Source organism: Mustela putorius, unplaced genomic scaffold (assembly GCF_011764305.1).
Source record: "Mustela putorius furo isolate JIRA1106 unplaced genomic scaffold, ASM1176430v1.1 tig00000721_pilon_pilon_pilon, whole genome shotgun sequence".
Classification (NCBI taxonomy): Eukaryota; Metazoa; Chordata; class Mammalia; order Carnivora; family Mustelidae; genus Mustela; species Mustela putorius.
This window is the reverse complement of record NW_025421456.1, coordinates 2,930,791-2,951,400: the sequence shown is the minus strand read 5'-3', so window position 1 is coordinate 2,951,400 and position 20,610 is coordinate 2,930,791. Positions and strand designations below refer to the sequence as shown.

At 36.5% G+C, this 20,610-nt stretch overlaps 1 protein-coding gene across 3 annotated transcripts in view; it reads right to left on the bottom strand.

The window, feature by feature from the left end:
- Positions 1–17,074: 17,074 nt before the first annotated feature.
- ADAD1 (adenosine deaminase domain containing 1) overlaps positions 17,075–20,610 on the bottom strand; it is a 109,026-nt gene continuing 105,490 nt past the window's right edge. For all 3 annotated transcript variants that reach the window (XM_004747971.3, XM_004747970.2, XM_045083615.1), the window contains exon 13: positions 17,075–17,380. In XM_004747971.3, the coding sequence (XP_004748028.1) occupies positions 17,301–17,380 (80 nt within the window). In that variant the 3' untranslated portion in view covers positions 17,075–17,300. The remainder of the gene's footprint in view (positions 17,381–20,610) is intronic.

Here is a 20,610-nt window from a genome sequence, read left to right as displayed (position 1 = left end):
CATACAACACCGAGTGCTCATTACATCAAGTGGCCACCTTAATGTCCGTCATGGAGTCACCCTTTTCCCCGCTCTACATCCCCTTCAATAACAGTTTGTTTTCTAGAGTTCAGAATCTCTTATGGTTTGCCCCTTCCTTGATTTTCAACTTATTTTTCCTCCCATTCCCTTATGTTCATCTGTTTTAAGTTTCAAATATTAGTGAAATCATATGGTATTTATCTTTCTCTGACTGATTTATTTTGCTTAGCATAATATCCTCTAGATCCATCCATATTGCTACAAATGGCAAGATTTCACTTTTTAACAGGTTTCTAAAGTGTTTCCCAAACTTCCTTCATTTACCAGCTATTTAAAAATTTTATCATAACTTCATTACTATGTACAACCACATTTTGGAAATGGTTGAAATAGAAAAATAAAACAGAATTTCAGGAGCAGAAAGTTTCTTGAGGAGAGGGATTATCTAAACACACATGTGTATATCAGATCAATACCCATTTATATAGTGAATAATTAGTTTGACCCAGCCTACATTTCCTAGAAAATAGAGCCTGAAGAAAATTTTTATGTGTAAAGACTTTATTTGGAGGTACAATCTTAGGGCAGAAAGTGAGGGGAAAAGAAATGTGTAGCAGGGAAGGACAGAAAGCAACTATAAGCTATTGTATTCACAAGCTGACCAGTTTCACAAGAAAACATTGATGTCTGCTCAGTCACAGAGGATATATTTCAAACAGACACTTTGGAGCCATATTGCTTTCAAACAATCTAACAAGGACAGGAATTATCAGCCAACCACTTTCCATCTTCCATGCTTCAACAGTCAAAGTTTGGCATGTGGTACATTAACTTCTTTGCACATCTTCCTGGTTGTCCCACCCCCTCTTGTCTGGGAGCTGCTAGAGAAAACAGATATCACGCCTTATATCAAAATGCTTCATTTGAGTAAAACACCTAGTGCTCCATGCAATATGTGCCCTCCTTAATACCCATCATGGAACACTACATCAAAAACTAATGATGTACTGTATGGTGACTAACGTAACATTAAAAAAAAATTCATTTGAGGCCACAGTGATGGGAGGAGCCAGATTTTGTGTAGGTTTGGTCAGATCACATCTGTATTCTCAACAGGCACAACAAAGACCATACTGGAGTCCAGCAATCACTCTGAGGAGGTGGTGACAGAAGGTGGTATTAGATGATGACTTCCCAGTAGTGGCCAGGGCCCTCCATTGACCAAACAGCAAGAACCCAAAGGGCAGGTGGGCCTGAGTAAATCTGTAAAGGTGCATAAACCAGGTCTGATACAGTTTCCAAAAGAATAATTGCTGTGGGTGATCTTCTGACAGTTTGAAATACCCATCTAATATTTGGCCTATTTTTGAAATCCTTTGGGATAATTTTCTCAAAAATATTTCATGTTATTGTTTATCGGCAATACACATAAAAGATTGCTGAGTTTTCTCAAATGTTGCATAGAGTAGAATTTAATTGACCATCAATTCATGATCTATGACAGAAGTCTGAAAATTTTTTTCTACTAAGATGCATACCCAGATGATGTATCAGGACATCATATACTCCCATGAGCTTCCCTGAGATGGGGTGGAACTCCTAGTGTACTTGACATAACCTGATTATCTCCCTCTCTCTCCTACTCAAAGGAATTGTCTACTAGAGAGTCACATAGGGATAACGATTTTATATATATATATAATACATATATATTATATATATATGGTGCAGAGTATATTCTATATATATTATATATATGTATATATATAACATTCTAAGTATATATACTATATATACACATAGTATATTATATATAACATGATTTTATATATAATATATTATATATTACTTATATAAATATAAATGTGTGTGAACACATATTTGGTGACCTAACAAAATATGGTGGCTATATATATAAATCATTTGAAATTATTATTATTAGAGAGTGAAGTACAGTGCTTAAACATTTGAGCTTTAGAGTTCTTAAGCAATCCAACTTCCTCCACTTTCTATTGATGTTACCTTGGACAGATATCTTCACCTTTTCTGCTTCATTTACCTTATCTATCAAATACAGAAAATAATGATATCCACCAAATATGGATGTGTGAAAATTAAATGAATTCATCTCTTGCACCAAAGTGAGAATTGCTGAGCTAGACCAGTGCTTAGCATACATTAATCATTCAAGAAATGTTAGTTACTAGCAATAGCTAATTACTTGTGATTATTATTTTAAAACTATTATTAATAACAAATGACTTCATTTGCCAATGTGCCACTGGTATTCAATTCAATTCTATGAATATAAACCACTGCTCTATAAGAAAAGTAGAAACTGTTTTGAATTTGCTATAATTTCCTTCTTTAAAAAACTAAAAATCTAAGTCATGTGTATAGTTCAAGTGCTAACCTCAACAAGGTACATTCTATTTCTATAGGTTAGATCTTTATTCTAATTGTTATCAAGAGTTGTGAGATTCTAGGTTCTTTACTGAAACGATTATTCTAGAATTTTCAACTGGTTTTATTCTCAATAGACAGACAGGGTAAGTCAAAAACTACAAAGTATCAGAACTTGTGCCTTAAAAACCATTGATGGAAATGAGCTCATGTACACAGGTAGGTAGGAGAGCTGTAGAGTAAGGTAACACAGTGTGGGTGCAAACAAGATCTATAAGTGGGTGTTTGTCTTTTTCATGTGTTGTTTTCTTCCTAGGTTTGAGTTCTCTGTTGTACTTAAACAGGTGTTGTTTAGTAACAGTCACCACTTTGGGCACTTAATCACATATCTACCTACATTTTCTGTTAGAAGTAACTTCATCCTATGGGTCTCCCAGGACAGAAATATTGGTCTGGTCTTTGTTTTAACCCCTTTAGCCCCTGCATTCAATTTGCCATTATATTCTCTAGCTGTTTCCTCTAATTTACTCAGGGCCTCAATCTGTGCATATCTGGTTTTTATTTGTTTCCAAAATATATTTATCTTCTTATACATCTATTTCCTCCAGGAGATGAACAGCTACTGCAGGGCAGCACCATCCTTACCTCTCTACCCCGACCCCTTAGCACAAGTGTCCAGAGCAGCATGTTTTCAGTGTTTATTAATTGGGCTTTGTTTTCTGCTCTTTTGCTTTCTCTCACAAGCTGCTCCAACTTCCCCATTTGAGGACCACCTGCCATAGACAGACCGAGAGAGCTAGCAGGACTCTTGAGCAGAACCTATGGCCATTCTGCAACAAGAACATCATTTCCCTGAAATCAGGTTTTATCATATTTGTTTCCAAGAAAATACTAGATTACTTACAAGCTAAATTACCTTTCCCCCAAATCTTCAAGTAAAATCAATGCAACACATTTTAGTGTGTGAATGTGAGTGGGAGATGAAAAGCACACATCTATTTTGTCCAGCATGTATCTATCAGTTGAATGTTTCTCACACACATCCTAATCATGACCCACCTCTACTTAATGATTTATAGAACTTTCACATGTTCCCTGAATCAAGCCCTAACTCCCCAGTCTAGCTTCTAAGTATCCACTGCCTCATTTCTTACTCATTGAACACATCACTCTAACAAGCTTATCTGCTCACTGTCCCTTATGTCACGATCAATTTTATCTCTAGACCTCTGTACTAATTCTCTAAAATGCTATTATCTTCTTTATTCTGTTTTTCTTAACCTTTTAAGAACCAACTCATACAACTCCTCTAAGAAAACTCAGCAGCTCAGGGGTTTTACCTTCTCTAACATCCTCTGTTAAAATGTTTTAATTTCTCATTGTTTCAAGCATTTCCTTTATCTTTTCAGCAACTTTTAAGGCGAGGGGCAAGGGTTGATTTCTCTTTGTATCTCCCACATGGTGCAGAATGGATACTAGAAAAATCAAGAGTATCAGCATTCTTCTAGACTTCTGTGGCCACTTAGTCTAATCTTGCATAGTAATACACTCATTTATTTACCAAAAATAAATTTTTCCAGTTTTATTGAAGTCATAATTGACAAATAAAAATTATGTATATTTAAGGTGCACATGTAATGTTTTGACCTATGCATAAATTGTGAAATGATTACCACAATCAAGCTAATTAAAATATTCATCACTTTACATAGTTGCAATTATTTACCAGTATGAATCGAGGGTTTATTTTGTATAAGTCAATAAGTGTAAAATTCTCCCATTAATACATTTGAAGAGATTATTGGTCTCGCCTGACTATTTGTCATGACAAAAAAGCTTATTATTTCACAAGAAGGTTTATTTTATTTTTGGATAGCTGTGCAAGTTCTTTTTTATGATGATCTGAAATACATTTTCTTCTGATCTTAGTTCTGTTTCTGGAACAATTTAGAATAAGTATTTCTTCCATATAACAGTCCTTTGATGTTCATCTAATTTCATTTTTTTTAATAATTTTTTATTTTTTATAAACATATATTTTTATCCCCAGGGGTACAGGTCTGTGAATCACCAGGTTTACACACTTCACAGCACTCACCAAAGCACATACCCTCCCCAATGTCCATAATCCCACCCCCTTCTCCCAAACCCCCTCCCCCCAGCAACCCTCAGTTTGTTTTGTGAGATTAAGAGTCACTTATGTTTTGTCTCCCTCCCAATCCTATCTTCTTTCATTTATTCTTCTCGTTAATTTCATTTTTTTTTACAATTCTATCCCTGGCTAACATTAAAATTTTCATCTTCTGTTCTCCTTCACTATTCATCTTCTACTATAACTCTATGCTTTCTAAATCCTTCCTCATCTTATCTGTCTTCTTCCAAAGACACTTGATTTTGTCACAGTCCTTTGGTAACTAAATATGGACGTATCATTGGACTATTACCAGTGCAAGTATCTGTTGCTTAATCAGGGCACTTTAACATTTTAGCCTAGAGACCAGTCTGTCAAATGACACAAACCGTGTCTTAGTTACCTTAGCTACCAGTCCAGTCTTAGTTGTCTTCTCATAGTCAAGCTTATTGACAATAATCCAATCTCAAACTATTATTTTTAAAAAATGACTAGTAAAAATGCATTGCAGTTTCTCTCTGGAGCATACAGAAATCAATATGCCACAGAATACAGTACATTCCTGGCATGGTACCAAGGTGCTAGGTGTATGATAGTGAACAGAGTTGGTCCCTGCTATCAAAGAGCTTTCAGATTTTTTATAAAGAAAAATAATAAAAAGTAAACAGATAATATAAAAAAACAATATACAAACATAAATCAATATAATTGTTATAAAACAAAAAAGATAAAGAATAGAGTTAAAAATGGTGGGTCCTACTTAAGGTAGTAAGGAAAGCTTTCTCTTTGGTGCTGACATCAAACCGAGACCTAAAGAGAAGAAAGAGGCTGCTGTACAGAACAAGAAAGGCAGTCTTCCAGGAAAAGGAAATCAATTCTACAACAATCTTGGTTATGTTTTTTTTTTAGTTAGGTGTTATTTCTTTATATATAATTTAATTTTTTATTTTTTATAAACATATATTTTTATCCCCAGGGGTACAGGTCTGTGAATCACCAAGTTTATGTTTTAAAGCCAGAGGCCAGAGGGCTGGGGCAAGAGTAGAATGAGACAAGACTGAAAAGGTACGTAAAAGTCAGGGTAGGTTGGATCTTGTAGGTCATAGGAGATTTTGAACAGGACAGAACTCAGAAATGGATTTTGATTTAAAAATTATTCTGGTTGCTAGAAACCAAGCCAGGAAGCAATTATCGTGGTCCAGGAAAAAGATGATAATGCATGACTTGGACCTGGGTGGCTGTAGTGGGGCTGAAAACAAGTCGATAAATTTGAGATCTATAATGGAGATGCTAACGACAGTTTGCTGATATATCATCTATCAAAAGATATGCATCTATTCATGAATTCTTACAAACCAAAGAAAGGTGTTTTCATGCAAGCCACAGGCACACAAAATAAATAAGTATATTTTCTTTGTTGTCTTCTAAAATCCAAAGTACCCCAACATATAGCAGAGTTTCTGTTTGCATTGATAAGAAGTGATCTTCATTCTTCAGATATGAAACATCTGTCACTATCTATTCTGAAAACATGAGGGAAAAGAAGTGTAATCTAAAATAGTCACTGAGGTTATTCTCCTCTGGTTCTTGGAATAAAACAGTGGATCCCAGGCTCATTCTGCATTCACATTATAAAACACTAAATTTGGTTTAGCCTTAGATTTCTGAGTTGATATTCCAGAAAAATAAATTTCTGCTCATTATATGAAAGAGTTTTCCAATAGTTGCATTTTGAATAGGTAAACTTCAGGACAAATTATCTGTCAGACTTCCTATCATTTTCACTTTTTACAGAGTGGTCCCTTAACTCACCTAGGGGTGTCAAGAGAATGATTTCCTTTTCTTTTAGGGACTTGAGAAATAAAAGCCGAATTTATTAGATCTCAGGAAGGAAATAACACAATATCCCAGAAACTGATAACTTAAAAAGTTCTCGAATAATAAAGATCCAAAGAAGAATGATAAGACATTTGAGTTCTATTGCTAATAGAGATTAACTTTGTTTTCTTGGACAGGGTTCTTGATTACTCTGAGAATTGGTTTATCTAAGTGTTAAATAGTTACAAAAATCAATGGTTCTCTCTCCCCCCGTTTCTTAGTAGTGAATTAAAATATGGAAAATCCCTAAAACTGAAAAGGAAAAGTGAGAAAAAGTACCTAATAGTCAAAAAAGGAAAGAGGGCATTATTGAAACACCTGGCAACATTAAGCAATCATGACTCAATGAGCAGAGAAAATCAATGAGTCAAAAATGAATGCTTTTTTTTTTTTTTACTTGAATAGACTTTCTCTAGTCTGTGAGCCTTATCTTTTCACTAATTTCTAATCCTCTGAAAGGCTGTTGGATATATCACACTGTGAGGGTACAGATGTCACCAAGACACCATGATCCCATCCTCATCTTCCCTATTGACCTATGTCCTAAGGTGCATTCAAAAGGGTGAGAGCTTGGTGTTTGGACTGATTTCATGAGTGGCTTTTCTAAAGATTCCAAAGTGCCAGACCCATTAGTGTTATTGAAGATATCTCCCTCTTCCTGGACAAATTCCTAAGCTCTCTACACCTCAATGTTTTCATCTGTAAAACTAGAATAAGAACGTCACCTAACTTATTACAGTTGTAATGTTAGGTGATAAGAGTATAAATAAGATTTTAAAAAGCTCTTGAAAACATGTTTTATGTTAGTGATGTATTATGGATAATGTTAGTGACAACAGATGCTAGCCATTATTCATTTTACATTCTCATCCATAGTCACAACTTCAACTTCCATGGGAGTGCTCACAGTCTCCAGTTACTGATTAGCCCAGGTTATCAAACTTCATACTGTTACAGACACTAGTATTCCCCCTCAAAAATGCTCAGCCCACAACTGTAACCCTTTTTTATTTAGTTTAACATGTCTGTTCTAGCATATTCCCAACAATTCTGCCCTGGCCTTGTCCTTTGCTCGCTGCCCTCATTCACAACGCCTTCCTCACTTCCTCCCACCATCTGCAGAGATGCACAATGACACACAGAATCCATATCTATGCCTTTGTTCATGCTGTTTCCCAAACCTGGAATGCCCTTTTCTTAGCACAAACAAATCCTATGCGTTTTTCAAGACCTTCACTCCCATTTCTCTTGCGACTTTACCTTAATTACATAAAACATATCTCTATTTCAATTTAGTACTTAATTATATCATCCTTATTTGTGTTTTCATTTGTTTTCTGAATGAAAATCTAATTTTTCCAACCAAATTGGAGACTTACTGAGAGTAAATTCTATGTTTCATGCTTTTTCCATATCTCCTCCGGAGTCCATCACTAATACAACACACATAAGCACTACTGGACTCAGATTTTCCGCTGGAGTCCGTTCTTCCTGAAATAAGCTTAGAAGATGCCATGGAGATGGCTAAGAATGGTCAAGACCAGGTCTGTAATTCCCTGAAATCTTTCATAATAAGTAATCCTTAATGCCTTATCCCATGTGCCAGACCCCATTCAAGGCCACAGCACAATTTACACTCTCTGAAACCTTTTATCTCCAGTTTGTAAATGAGGAAAGTGAGAGAGAGGTTAAGTAATTTTCCTCAGGAAATGGAGCTTGAATGTCGCCACCTTCAAACTGCTAGTTATACAGGTTTCCCTGAATTTAATTACAGACTGTATATACTCCTTTAATCCATCAGCAATGTAATGAAAACAGTCTGGCTTTATTTTCTTATGTGGAATCTTTGTAATGAGAAGTCACAAACTCTTTGTCTATGGCCAGATCTGGCCACCAACATTGTTTTATTTGGCTTACACAATAAAAAAAAAAAAAATTTAAACAGACAATTTTACATGAAAACCTAGATTCCTAGCTAAATTTGAATGAATTCAACTTAGATAAAATCTTTGTGAAAAAAAATAAAGTACTAGAAGAAAATATGCTATTTATATACTCTTGAGACTATAAAAAGATTTTCTAATAAATACATGGAGTCCAAAGGTCATAAAAACTTTCTGACACAAAAAATTACAAGCCTCTAATAGCAGAGAGAAAGAGACAGAGAAAGAGATATAGAGAGAGAGAGGAGAGAGAGAAAGGAGGAAGAAAAGGAGAAAGAGCAGCTGGAGAAGGAGAAAACAAGGAAATCAAAAAAGACAAAATAGGAAACTAAATTTATAATATGTACGTAGACAAATGCTAAACTATTGTTAATATATAAGAAATTCATCAAAATTAATAAGAAAGTTATTAAATTTCCAATAGGAAGAAAGAACTAGGAATTCACAGAAGAAAAATACAAGTGGCCAAATAGACATATGAAAAGATGCTTAGTAATTTAACAATGAAAGACAGTTAAATAAAAACTGTGATTTTCAGTCATCACACTGGCAAATGTTAAAGAGATTAATAAAATCCAGTACTGGCAAAAGTACTACACTGATGGTAGAAATATAAAATAGTACCATATTGCAGAGGGTATTTGACAATAGTCCTTAAAATTTTAAAAGATGCCTTTCCTTTCACCTGACAATTTCACATCCAGAGACTTATTTTAAACGTAATGAAAAGATGTGTATATAAAAATATTTATTATAGAATATTTGTAATAATGAAAAATTTAAAACAAATTTAAATATTTAAATCAACAGATATATTAGATAATTAGTTATGGTATAATCATACAATGTAATACTGAGAACTCCCAGGGAAAAAAATGAAGATGTGAAAAAAAATATGAAGCATATTATTAGATGATCTTATTTTATTTTTTTAAAGATTTTTTTTTTATTTACTTGACAGAGAGAGAGAGAGAGCACAAGTAGGCAGAAAGGCAGGCAGAGACAGAGGGGGAAGCAGGCTCCCCATTGAACAGAGAGCCGGATGCGGGGCTTGATCCCAGGACCCTGAGAACATGACCTGAGCTGAAGCAGCAGCTTAACACACTGAGCCACCCAGATGTCCCTAGATGATCTTATTTTAAAATAATTATATATTTATATGTGGGAAAAATCCAGGAAAATATATACAAACTATTACCAGCAATCTTCTCTGGTGGGATTCTTTGATACATTTCTGTGTTTCTTGAAAAATTTTTCTAAAAAATATTACTTACTTATTTGAGAGAGAGAGAGACAGAGTGAAAGAGAGCATGAGAGTCATGTCAGATGGAGAGCAGACTGCCCATGGAGCTGGGAATCTGATGTGGGACTTAATCCCAGGATCCCAGGACCATGACCTGAGCCAAGGGCAGTTGCTTAACCAACTGAGCCACCCAGGTGCCCAGTGTTTTTGGAATTTTTAACTAGAGTATATTTTTTGTGTGAACTTCATGCATCTGGGGGAAAAAACTATACAGGTATTTTGTAGTTCCTTTAGTATCTGCTTCCTCCTTACTTCACTCTAGGTTATCATTCCAAGAATGACAAGTATCATGGACCATCTAAAGAAGAGATTTTACAATTTTCTCTATTTCCCCCTCCATCCAAGGACCCCATGCATTTATATATTTACAATCAAGCAAACTAGTGGGAAGAGGCTATTTCCAGTCTTATGTGCTCAGTTTTCACTTAGGCTCAAGGAGAGTACAGTTTAGTAGTATGTTCTTGGAGACAAAGGACAGTGTGTGTGTGTGTGTGTGTGTGTGTGCGCGCGCACAAATTGGGCAAGTTGGGCAAATTGTTTAATGGTTCTTAACTTCAGCTCCTTCTTCATAAAGTAGACACAATAATGTATAATTATTAGAGTGGCTGTAAGGATTGAATGAGAATATAAATGCCTGGCATATGGTAATTACTTGCTAAGTGGTTATCATTATTATTGTTATCTCCTGTGTCTCTTAGAGTGAGGACTGTACATTTGACTTAATACAGCTTTAGATATAAATGGGTTCCTAATAAATATTTCTTGATAGTTATGGCCACATAGTTCCAAATTATTTCTGTTCCTGTCAGTCTGAAAGAATAGTGAGTCTTACTATATTTTTTATTTTGGAGACTCTGCTTTTACAAGTTGACTCTGAGAAATTTTGACCTTGTTTATTCAACCTAAAACTTATATAAAATGCTAGAATCTCCCTGGACTGACTAGCAGTGGTCTGGGAATGAAGGGATAGAATAGAGAAAGGGAGAGGTAAATTTCTCTGCAGGCAGGGCAGGGAAGGGGGTAGAGAGGAAGAAATTGTGTTTGCATAAACCCCAACCCAATCTTCCTTTCGGTTTTCTCATCTTGATTTTGCTAAAGATAAAAACTAGACCTGTCTTACTTACTACTCATCCTCCCCGCAATTAAACATGATCTCTTCAGGTTTGAAATCTTAGAAAGTTTTTGTAGTTTGATCATTCTTGTCAATGACTCTCAAAGAAATATACAGGCAGTCCTAACTTAACAAGCCTCTTAGGACTTTGATTTTAAAAATCTATTCATGATTGTGTGTATGAGACACATCATTGTGCATGACTAAAAAGATGTGTTACAGGGAAAAAAAGACTGTTTTTGAGTATGGGCAGGGGATTCCTGATATGATCAAACCATTAGGCTATGTTTTCTTGGGTTTATGATTTAAGAAGGAATTTCATTTCCTCTGCAGTGAATTTTCTTGCCTTTGTTGATTGCTTTTAATCTTCATGCCATTGAAAATTGTGCTTAAAAAAAAATAAAGTTCTGAATGTGGAAAAACAAATTGCTTGCTCATTCTCATTTTCAGTGGTGGAAGGTATGACTGCAGTCACTGTGGAGCACACACCTCCCTTACTTTCAGTTTTTCCCTTGTTAAGATATGGAAAGTAATAAAGATGGTAATTTGAATAAAGGTGGGAAGACCAAGTTTTGGGCAAATTTCTCCATTACTTTTGCTTATATTATCAAGTTGATGTGAATAAAAACTCCAGATTTTTAAGGTAAAATTAATGCCAGGATTTCAGCATTTCTTTCCATTATATCAGCTCTAATCAACCTCCATCTTTCCCTCTTCAGAAGGGGAAATACATACCAAGGTTTGATATAATGCTTTGCAACTTGTTAAAAATTTCCATTTTTCAAGGGTTTTAACTTTCATAAAACTCCACATCATCATGATCCTGTCAAAAACTGAGAGCTATGAATGCACTTATGAGTACTCCAAGGCAAAAATTCACATTTGATTTGAAGGAAACTTTTTTAATGTGTATCTCAAAATTATTACACAAAAAATCATGTTTGTTCCATAATTCAAAAGGCAGAGTGGAAACATCTAGCGTTCTCCCTAGGGTTTGCAGGTAAAGCAGCAGGTGAGGAGCAGGAGCTGAAGGCAGAAGAAGAAAGGTGGGTATTTGCTAAAGGCGGAAGGAGAATATCTCTGCCCCCCTAAAAAAATCTGTCCCAGAACCGGGAGTCAGTCTAGGAGGGCCAGGCAGACAGGGAGGGCTGCGGTCTGGAGATGGAATCAAATCAAAGAGTCAGGAGTCACAGGGCAAAAACTGGTGAGTGGAAATAACCAAAGAGGAGATAATCAGGATTAGTTCCAAAGATCTGTGTGGATAGGTTGACCTTATTAAAGAGAAAGGGTATGGCCAATAATCATATTAACTTCTATTTTTAAAACCCAGAAGTATTTAATATTTTAAGAAGTAAAGTTAAAAGTATAATCTGCAACCTCATTTGAGCCCTGAGTTACAGTGGACAATAATTTTAAAACTAATAAAAATTTTAAAATGAGTGAGCCTTTTGTCTCTGTTATTAAAACTCATGAAAGGTGGCTTTGTTTTTGTTTGTTTGTATGACCCACGACTGGCTTTATTAGTTTAGAAGCACAACAGCAGTCATAATGTTCTAATTTTAGCCATTAATTATTTTAGCATCACCTTCAAGTCATCAACAAGTCCAATATCTCAATCTTAAGCCCTTCCTACCTCTTCAACCCCCAACCCATATCAATTGCCAACAAAGTCAAGTGCCTACTCAGTTCAGAAAAGTCAATTTTGATTCTAAGTACCAGGTAGAAGAGACTCTTGCATTGGTTGCTGCTGTGGATCTCACACAGGTCAATGGGCACTGTCTCCTGGTGAACTGACATTCTTGCTTCCCCAGATCATGCCCAGGCTGAAGTACTGCCACATTGAGCTTTAAGGAGAGAACAAGCCAATCCACACGTTCACAATCTTTGTTCTAAAGACTGAGTTCTAGGCCAGCAGGGCTTCCTGGGGAGGCCTTCCAGCCTCAGCCCTGTGGTGCAGATCTTCCCCTGCGTGTCAGACCAGGCTCCTCATCCTGCATGGTTTGCTTTCTTTGGGGACCTATTATCCTTTCAAACTGCTGGAAAATCTCAATTAGAACCATCCAAATTCATCAGAAGGTGAACTGAACTCTAAGAGGCTTTTCACTCCCTTTTTCTCCCAGGAAGTTGCTTAGCATCTATGCAAATCTGTCTACCTCATACAACAACTAGCCATGCTCATCAAGGGGTCTTAAGAGAGGACTTATGGTCAGGTTATATTGAGATTCTGTTTCACCCTTCTCCTGGGGCAATAGGTATCTGTGTGCCTTTTATTTGTAGAACTATGTGGGATCACTCAAATGACTCTGGAAAAAGAAGACCCACTATGCTTGCCTATAAATCCTGGCAACTTCAAGTGCTGGCTGAAGTTCTTACATTTCTATCCCACAGCACTTTGTTAGATCTGGAAACCCAAGTCTAAATTCATAGAAAATAGATTGGGTTGATAACTTATGCCACATTCATCTTAGAATCCAGAGATGTCTGAGTATATTTAGAATGCCAGCTCAGTGGCCCACAATGGGCTTATTTACCTAAAGGACTGAAGAACCTTCTGGGAAAGAAAGAATTTATTCGAACAAACACAAGTGTCCAAATCTCAAGTTTGGTTCAAGAACAAAGGATCAAGGTGGGCAATGGGGAAGGAAATCAAGGAATGGAGTAGACCAGGTCTTTACTACTCAGACTGTCTTTCAGTCCAACTCCCGTGGACTTACTTCAAGTGTCTAGGGGGGAAGGGACTACAATAAAGTATGAATAAAACTAAAAAAGTTATTTCACTAACCTTTATAGACCTTAAGAAACCCAATGCAGTGTTTTCCAGAGGAAAATCAGGAGAGAAGGGAATATTGTCAGAAGCCAATAGGGCCCTGACAATATTGGCAGCTCCAGAATATCACCACAGTGGGCTGGAGAAGAGAGCAGGAATGGAAAATGCCAAGTAGGAGCAGAGACTAAGTTAGCAAACACAAGAGAGCTCCCACCGGTCTTTTCAGAATTAGCGGGGAGTATCTGCAAAGCAGGTAGAAGCAAAGCAAGAGAAATACTGTTTTATGACTGTTACTGTGACCCTGCTTATACCCCAGAGCTAGGACTGGGGACACAAAGCCTAAAATAGTTGAAGTTTCAACATTTGTTCCATGCAACCCCACAGGTTTTCTGCATTCTATTTGTTTTCTATAGATAAATGTGTTTCATAAAGCTATTTGATAGGAATCCTTATAAATGGTAGCAGTAGCCTGATGGCCACAGAGAGAAGAAACCAACTTAGAAAATGGGCCTATATCATTGGGTAAGAATCAGCTGTTATGAACTGAATCATGACAATTGCTTTGTCTTGTCAGTGGTAATAAGTATTTATGCCTGAAGCTCAGTGTTCTAACAGGTGCTCTCTGCCCTGAAATTTTTTACTACTAAGAAACATCAAACTTTAGGAATACTTGCTTTCAAATTTCTTTTGAAAAGAGCCTGTACATCAGACTCTGAACTTACACGTTCTCATCGCTTATAGTTTAAATCAAAGGTAACTGTCTCTCTGTGATGATTATGACCAATCTTATATTTTCCTTTTTAAAAAGCTATTTTGATTTTTTTGCTTTTTATTAAATAATCTTTTAGAAGATTCTTTCTTTTTTCTTTATTTTTTTATCATTCTTTCCTAAGGGAAGAGAAAAAAACAAAAAAGTATCAGATATGAGGATAACCCATAGCTGATAAATGGAAAGCTGAGAATGTTTTTCTCTCACAAAGAGAATGGCCTTTATTTTTATTGTTATTATAAAAGTAATACTGCTTATGCAAAAATTCAAAAAAACACAGACATAAAGGAAAAGTAAAAATTATTTCAAAATCACACTATTCAGAAGATAATAACCATTTATATTCTAGGATAGAATTTACATGTGTTTCTCCATATACATATAGTGAGACAAAAAGAGAGGGAGAGAGAGCTTGTGCAAGAGCCTTTCTAGGCCCTCTGCCTCTTGAACCAGTGTCTAAATGTTGTCACCTAGGGAAGAAAGAGATAAGCAAACCCCATGTTTCAAAATTACCCATAACACAGCAGCTCCACAGATCAAATTAACCACACAGGACAGCCCTGAAGATCGCTCAGGAAAATTGCTAGAACCACATTGTTATCTTGTTTCCAGAGCTATTCAGAACATCTATGAGGAAATGCATAAACTATAAAGCACTGTCTTTGACGTACATTGTCATCTGATAGGGGCCGCAACTCTTGAGTGGCTCAAAATACCACAGAAGTGGGTGGGGAGTGCTTCTACTCAGGGAGAGTCTTTTAACCACATTTCCCTGCATCTGATCTTTCAGAAAGTCCAACTAATTTTAATTTACCTTTATAATTGGCCTCCCAGAAAGACTTTAACAAATGTTTGGAATCCATTAGTTGCTGGTCTGCATCCAGGATAAACTGACTTACTTTCCATCAAAGCAAGAATTTAAAAACAACATAAAGTGAAACAAACAAGAACTTTTATTAACGGGGAAGAGGACTGATGCTGGTATAATTCCTATCAAGGTTTTTCAGTGTAGGAGTGGTATTCTCTCTTAGTTGGAGAACAGAAAGAGTCAGACTATAGAATCACATAGTTATGAATCAAATGCTTAGGGCAATATGTTGTTTATTGCATGCAATATTTGGGACATATTTATGCTAAAGAAGTATTTGCTGTTTATCTGAAATGCAATTTTGACTGCATCCTGTATTTTTATTTGCTAAATCTGGCACACCTACACTCCCTCAATTTGTGACCACATATAAGGTACTTCATTTCTCAGAAACTCCAGCTCTATATATGTAAGTTGTGTGATTGAGAAACATCTAGTATTCACTCACTAGATATTTACTGAGTGTCTACTATGGCAAGGGGTCTCATCTAGTCCAGGAAAGAGAACATGTCCTCCTGAAGATTACATTAAACAGTTAACCGCACAACTAGTTACTTACCTTAAACTGATGAACACAACAGAAAAATATAAGATGTTATGAGATGGAGCTATAACTGGTCAGAGCAGCTTTTCTTGAAGAAATAACATTTGAACTTGGATGCATATATTCAAAGGTGCATACTTGGAGTACTTGAAACTCAAAATGTCCAAAACTGAGGTGAGTACCTTTCACATCTTCCTTGCAAACCCCAAACTCCAGTTAAAGGGATAACATTCATAGGTTGCCAATGCCAGAAACCTAGGAGTCATTCTGAACTCATTCCTGACATTCACTCAATATATTAATTCAATTATCAGCTTTTCTTCCAAACATTCCTCAAATCTGTATACTGTTTTCCATCCATACTACTACTGCCCTCACTGTCACTTATGTGACTATTTTAGTAGCTTCCTAACCAGTTAATATACTGCTAGTTCTGCTCCCTTAAAACTTATATTTTATACTCGAGCTAGAAAAAGCTATTAATTTCTCTATTTAAAACATTTTAGTGGGGCACCTGGGTGGCTCAGTGGGTTAAAGCCTCTGCCTTCAGCTCGGGTCATGATCCCAAGGTCCTGGGATCGAGCCCCACATCGGGCTCTCTGCTCAGCAGGGAGCCTGCTTCCCCCTCTTTCTCTGCCTACTTGTGATCTCTCTTTCTCTGTCATATAAATAAATAAAATATTTTTAAAAATCAACATTTTAGTAACTTCCTTTTACCAAAAGCCCAGGATTTCCTTCCTTTCCCCTTTTATAGTCCTTTTAAGAATCATTCCTGAGCAGCCAATACCCTATTCAGGAAATCAGGGATGTGTTTTAGAGCTAAGAATACTCTGTATTACCTTCCAAACAGAGAGCACTGAGAGACTATTAGAAAACCAACACAGGGCTCCTTCTGAGTACAGCAAACAATAATATGCCCAGCACTAAGATGAATAAAAACCAAAACCCAAAACCTTACAAAAAATTTGTCCTTCCAAACAATCAGTGCCTAAAATAAAGTTAAGCCCCTTTGCCAAAATCTGAAGTTTTTGGAAAAGAAGAGCATTGGGAGTCCTGGGTACATGTAAAATGCTGTCACCACTTAGTTTCTTTGGATCTGAACAAGTCCTACTACCTAATCTTCATTGCCTTGTAAGCCACATCTGTTCATGAGTTGTGCTTGGATCTTTCGTGTTGATGTTCTACATGTATATCACTTCTATGTTTAAATGACCAGTTTCCATTAAAAAATGAAAATATATACCATATTCCTTCAAACACCAATTTGAAAAACCATTAGCCAGATCCCTAGACTCAGAAATCTAAAATAGCTTTTTTTTTTTTAAAATTTTATTTGCCTTAGAACAGAACCACTATTGTGGGAGGGATAAATTCCTTGATAGGATTTAAGAAGCAGGCTCAGAAGGGAAGTCCATATAGAGGAGAGCAGTGCTGCTCTAAAAGAGAAGAGAATTGGAACTGGAGGCAACAGAAGACAATTACCTCCTACTTGCTGCCTTCGTTCCAAGAGGTCTGGGATTCCATGGGTCATCAGAAGGGCTTCAATCTTTTCTCTGCTCAGATTAGGATGAACCTGAGAATGGTGGAGGTGTGGGAAGTAGGTCCTCCAGTCTTGTCCTCTTCTGCATCCAGCTCCTAGATGCTGTGGGAACAAAGAAGGACTTAATGAAGGACAAAATGAAGTCCCTTTTACTATAATACTTTCTCCCTCTACTGTGGATGCTTCACACCCATTGTCTAGTGAGTTACAAGAGATAAAGAGGGGAGATAAGAGAGTTGAAACAAGGATGAGGACAACTATAGAGGCTTAGGTAATGAGGGAACGATTTCTCCATATTCGGTCAGAGCTTGCCAATCCAAAATAAAAAAGGCCTCTTTTGGGGACAGAGGAAGAAAGATAGACTTCAGGAATCCCTTATTCCTCACATGGGCACTGTGAAAGAGTTTTGAGAATATATCATCAGGCTATTTGTGGGATAGTAAAAAGCAGGTCAACCACAGCTTCCTCCAAACTCAATTGTGATTCAATTCACCAAACCAGCTGGGCTCTTTTGGACATGAACCCAGAAGTTTGGTTTGCAGCCCAAAAGGTAACAGGGGGTCATGGACAGCACGAGTCTCCCATGTCCAGGAGAGCTGCCACAGGTAGACAGCCTAAAGCAGTTATACAGAATAGGGTAGCTAGATTGGACATATCTAGATCCTTATGCCTATCATCACCTGTAACTCATTTCCATTTTCTGGAAGAAATGATAAGCACTGGATGTTATATGCAACTAATGAATCATTGAACATTACATCAAAAATGAATGATGTATTATGTGTTGGCTAATTGAATTTAAATAAAAAAAGAAAGCAAATTATTCTACACTGAATTACATATGCTTATATACATTATCCAGTTAGCAGTGTGCAGAAGACATTATTTTTGTTTTATGTAGACCCCTTTTTCTTAGTCACCTACCATCCAGGGGAGGCCATGGGTCATTCATTAATTCTGCTAATTATAGATAAGTAGGGCCACATTTCCCCCTTCTTCCTGCTTTAAATGAAACTTGATATCTGAAATTATAGCAGCAATTTTGTAACCACGAGGTGACAGACATATATAAAAAGGGCTGAAAATCATAGACAATAGCCTTGACATTGTCAAGCTACTGAGCAAATACAAGCAAATACATATGTCCAGCTTTCTTATGTGACACAAAGTGATTTGCTTAAGCCATTCTTTTGGGGTTACTTTCAACCTTAAATATATATGTTTATAAAAAATAAAAAATTAAAAAAAAAAAAAAAAATATTCCCTGAATGATATAAGGAGTCCATCTGCTTTACTGAAATATTAAAGTGTTGGTTACTGACAAGAGAAAGGATAAACACCGTGTGATCATTTCCATAGTTGCATAAAAAGCATCTGACAAAACATAACATCCATTCATGATAAAAGCCCTCACAGAATAGATTTGGAGGGAAAATAACCCAGCAGAATAAAGTCATATATTGAAAAAACAACAGTTAACATTCCTAAGTGGGGAACAACTGAGAGCTTTCCCTCTATAGTCAGGAAAAAGACAGGGATATCCACCTTCACCACTGTTATTCAACACAATACTAGAGGTCATAGCCACAGGAATCAGATAACAAAAATAAATACAAGGCAACCCAATCGGCAGGGAAGAAGTAAAACTTTCACTATTTGTAAATGACATGATACTATATTTAGGAAACCCTAAAGACTCCACCAGAAAACTGAACTGGAACTAGATAAATGAATTCAGTAAGATCACAGAACACAAAATCAATATACAGAAATCCATGGCATTTCTACACACTAATAATGAGGTAGCAGAAAGAGAAATTAAGCAAACAAAACCAGGGCCTGGGTGGCTCAGTAGTTAAGTGCCTGCCTTTAGCTCAGGTCATGATCCTGGGGTCCTAGGATCGAGCCCTGCATTGGGCTCTCTCCTCAGTAGGGAGCCAGCTTCTCCCTCTACTGCCACCCCTACTCTTGCTCTCTTTTTCTCTGTCAGATAAAGAAATAAAATCATTTTAAAAATCCTAGGCACGGGCGCCTTGGTGGCTCAGTTGGTTAAGCAACTGCCTTCAGCTCATGTCATGGTCCCAGTGTCCTGGGATAGAGTCCCACATCAGGCTCCCTGCTCCTTGGAGAGTCTGCTTCTCCCTCTGACTTTCTCCCTTCTCATGCTCTCTCTGACTGTCTCTCTCTCTCAAATAAATAAATAAATAAATAAATAAATAAATAAATGGAAATCCCAGGTACAATCACATCAAAAATAAGCAAACACCTCAGAATACACTTAATGAAGGAAGTGAAAGAACTGTACTCTGAAAACTATAAAAATACTGATGAAAGAAATTAAAACAACATAAGTAAATGGAAAGATATTCCACGTTCATAGATTAGAAGAATAAATGTTGTTAAAATGTCCATACTACCTGAAGTAATCTATAGATTTAATTCAATTCCTATCAAAGTACCAAGAGTTTTCACAGAACTAGAATAAACACTCTTAAAATTTGTATGGGACCCCAAAAGACCCTGAATAGCCAAAGCAATCTTTTTAAAAAAGATTTATTTATTTGAGAGAGAGAGAGAGAGAAAGTACAAGCAGGGAGAGGGGCAGAGGGAGAGAGGAGAGAGAGAATCTTCAAGCAGACTTCTCACTGAGCACAGAGTCTGATGCAGGGATCCATCCCAGGACCCTGAGATCATGATCTATGTCAAAATGAAGAGTCGGATACTTAACTGGCTAAGCCACCCAGGTGCCCCTAGACAAAGCAATCTTGAAAAAGAAAACAAACAAACAAACCTGGAGGTACCACAATTACAGATTTCAAGAAATACTACAAAACTATAGTAATCAAAACAGTATAGTACTGGCACAAAAACAGATGCATAAATCAATGGAATAGATAGAGAACCCAGAAATAAACCCACAATTATATGGTCAATTAACCTTCGACAAGGGAGGCAAGAATATACAATGGGGAAAATCTCTTCAAAAATGATGTTGGGAAAACTAGATAGCTACAAGCAAAAGAATGAAACTGAGCCACTTTCTTGCACCATGAACAAAAACATACTCAACATGGATTAAGGATCTAAATATGAGGACTGAAACCATAAAGATCCTAGAAGAGAGCATGGGCTGTAATTTCTCTGACATCAGCTATAACAATATCTTTCTAGATATGTCTCCTGAGGCAAGGGAAACAAAAACAAAATAAGTTATTGGGACTGCATTAATATAAAGGGCTTCTGCACAGCAAAGGAAACAGCTACTAAAACTAAAACACAACCTACTGAATAGCAGAAGATATTTGTAAATGATATATCCAATAAGGGGTTAG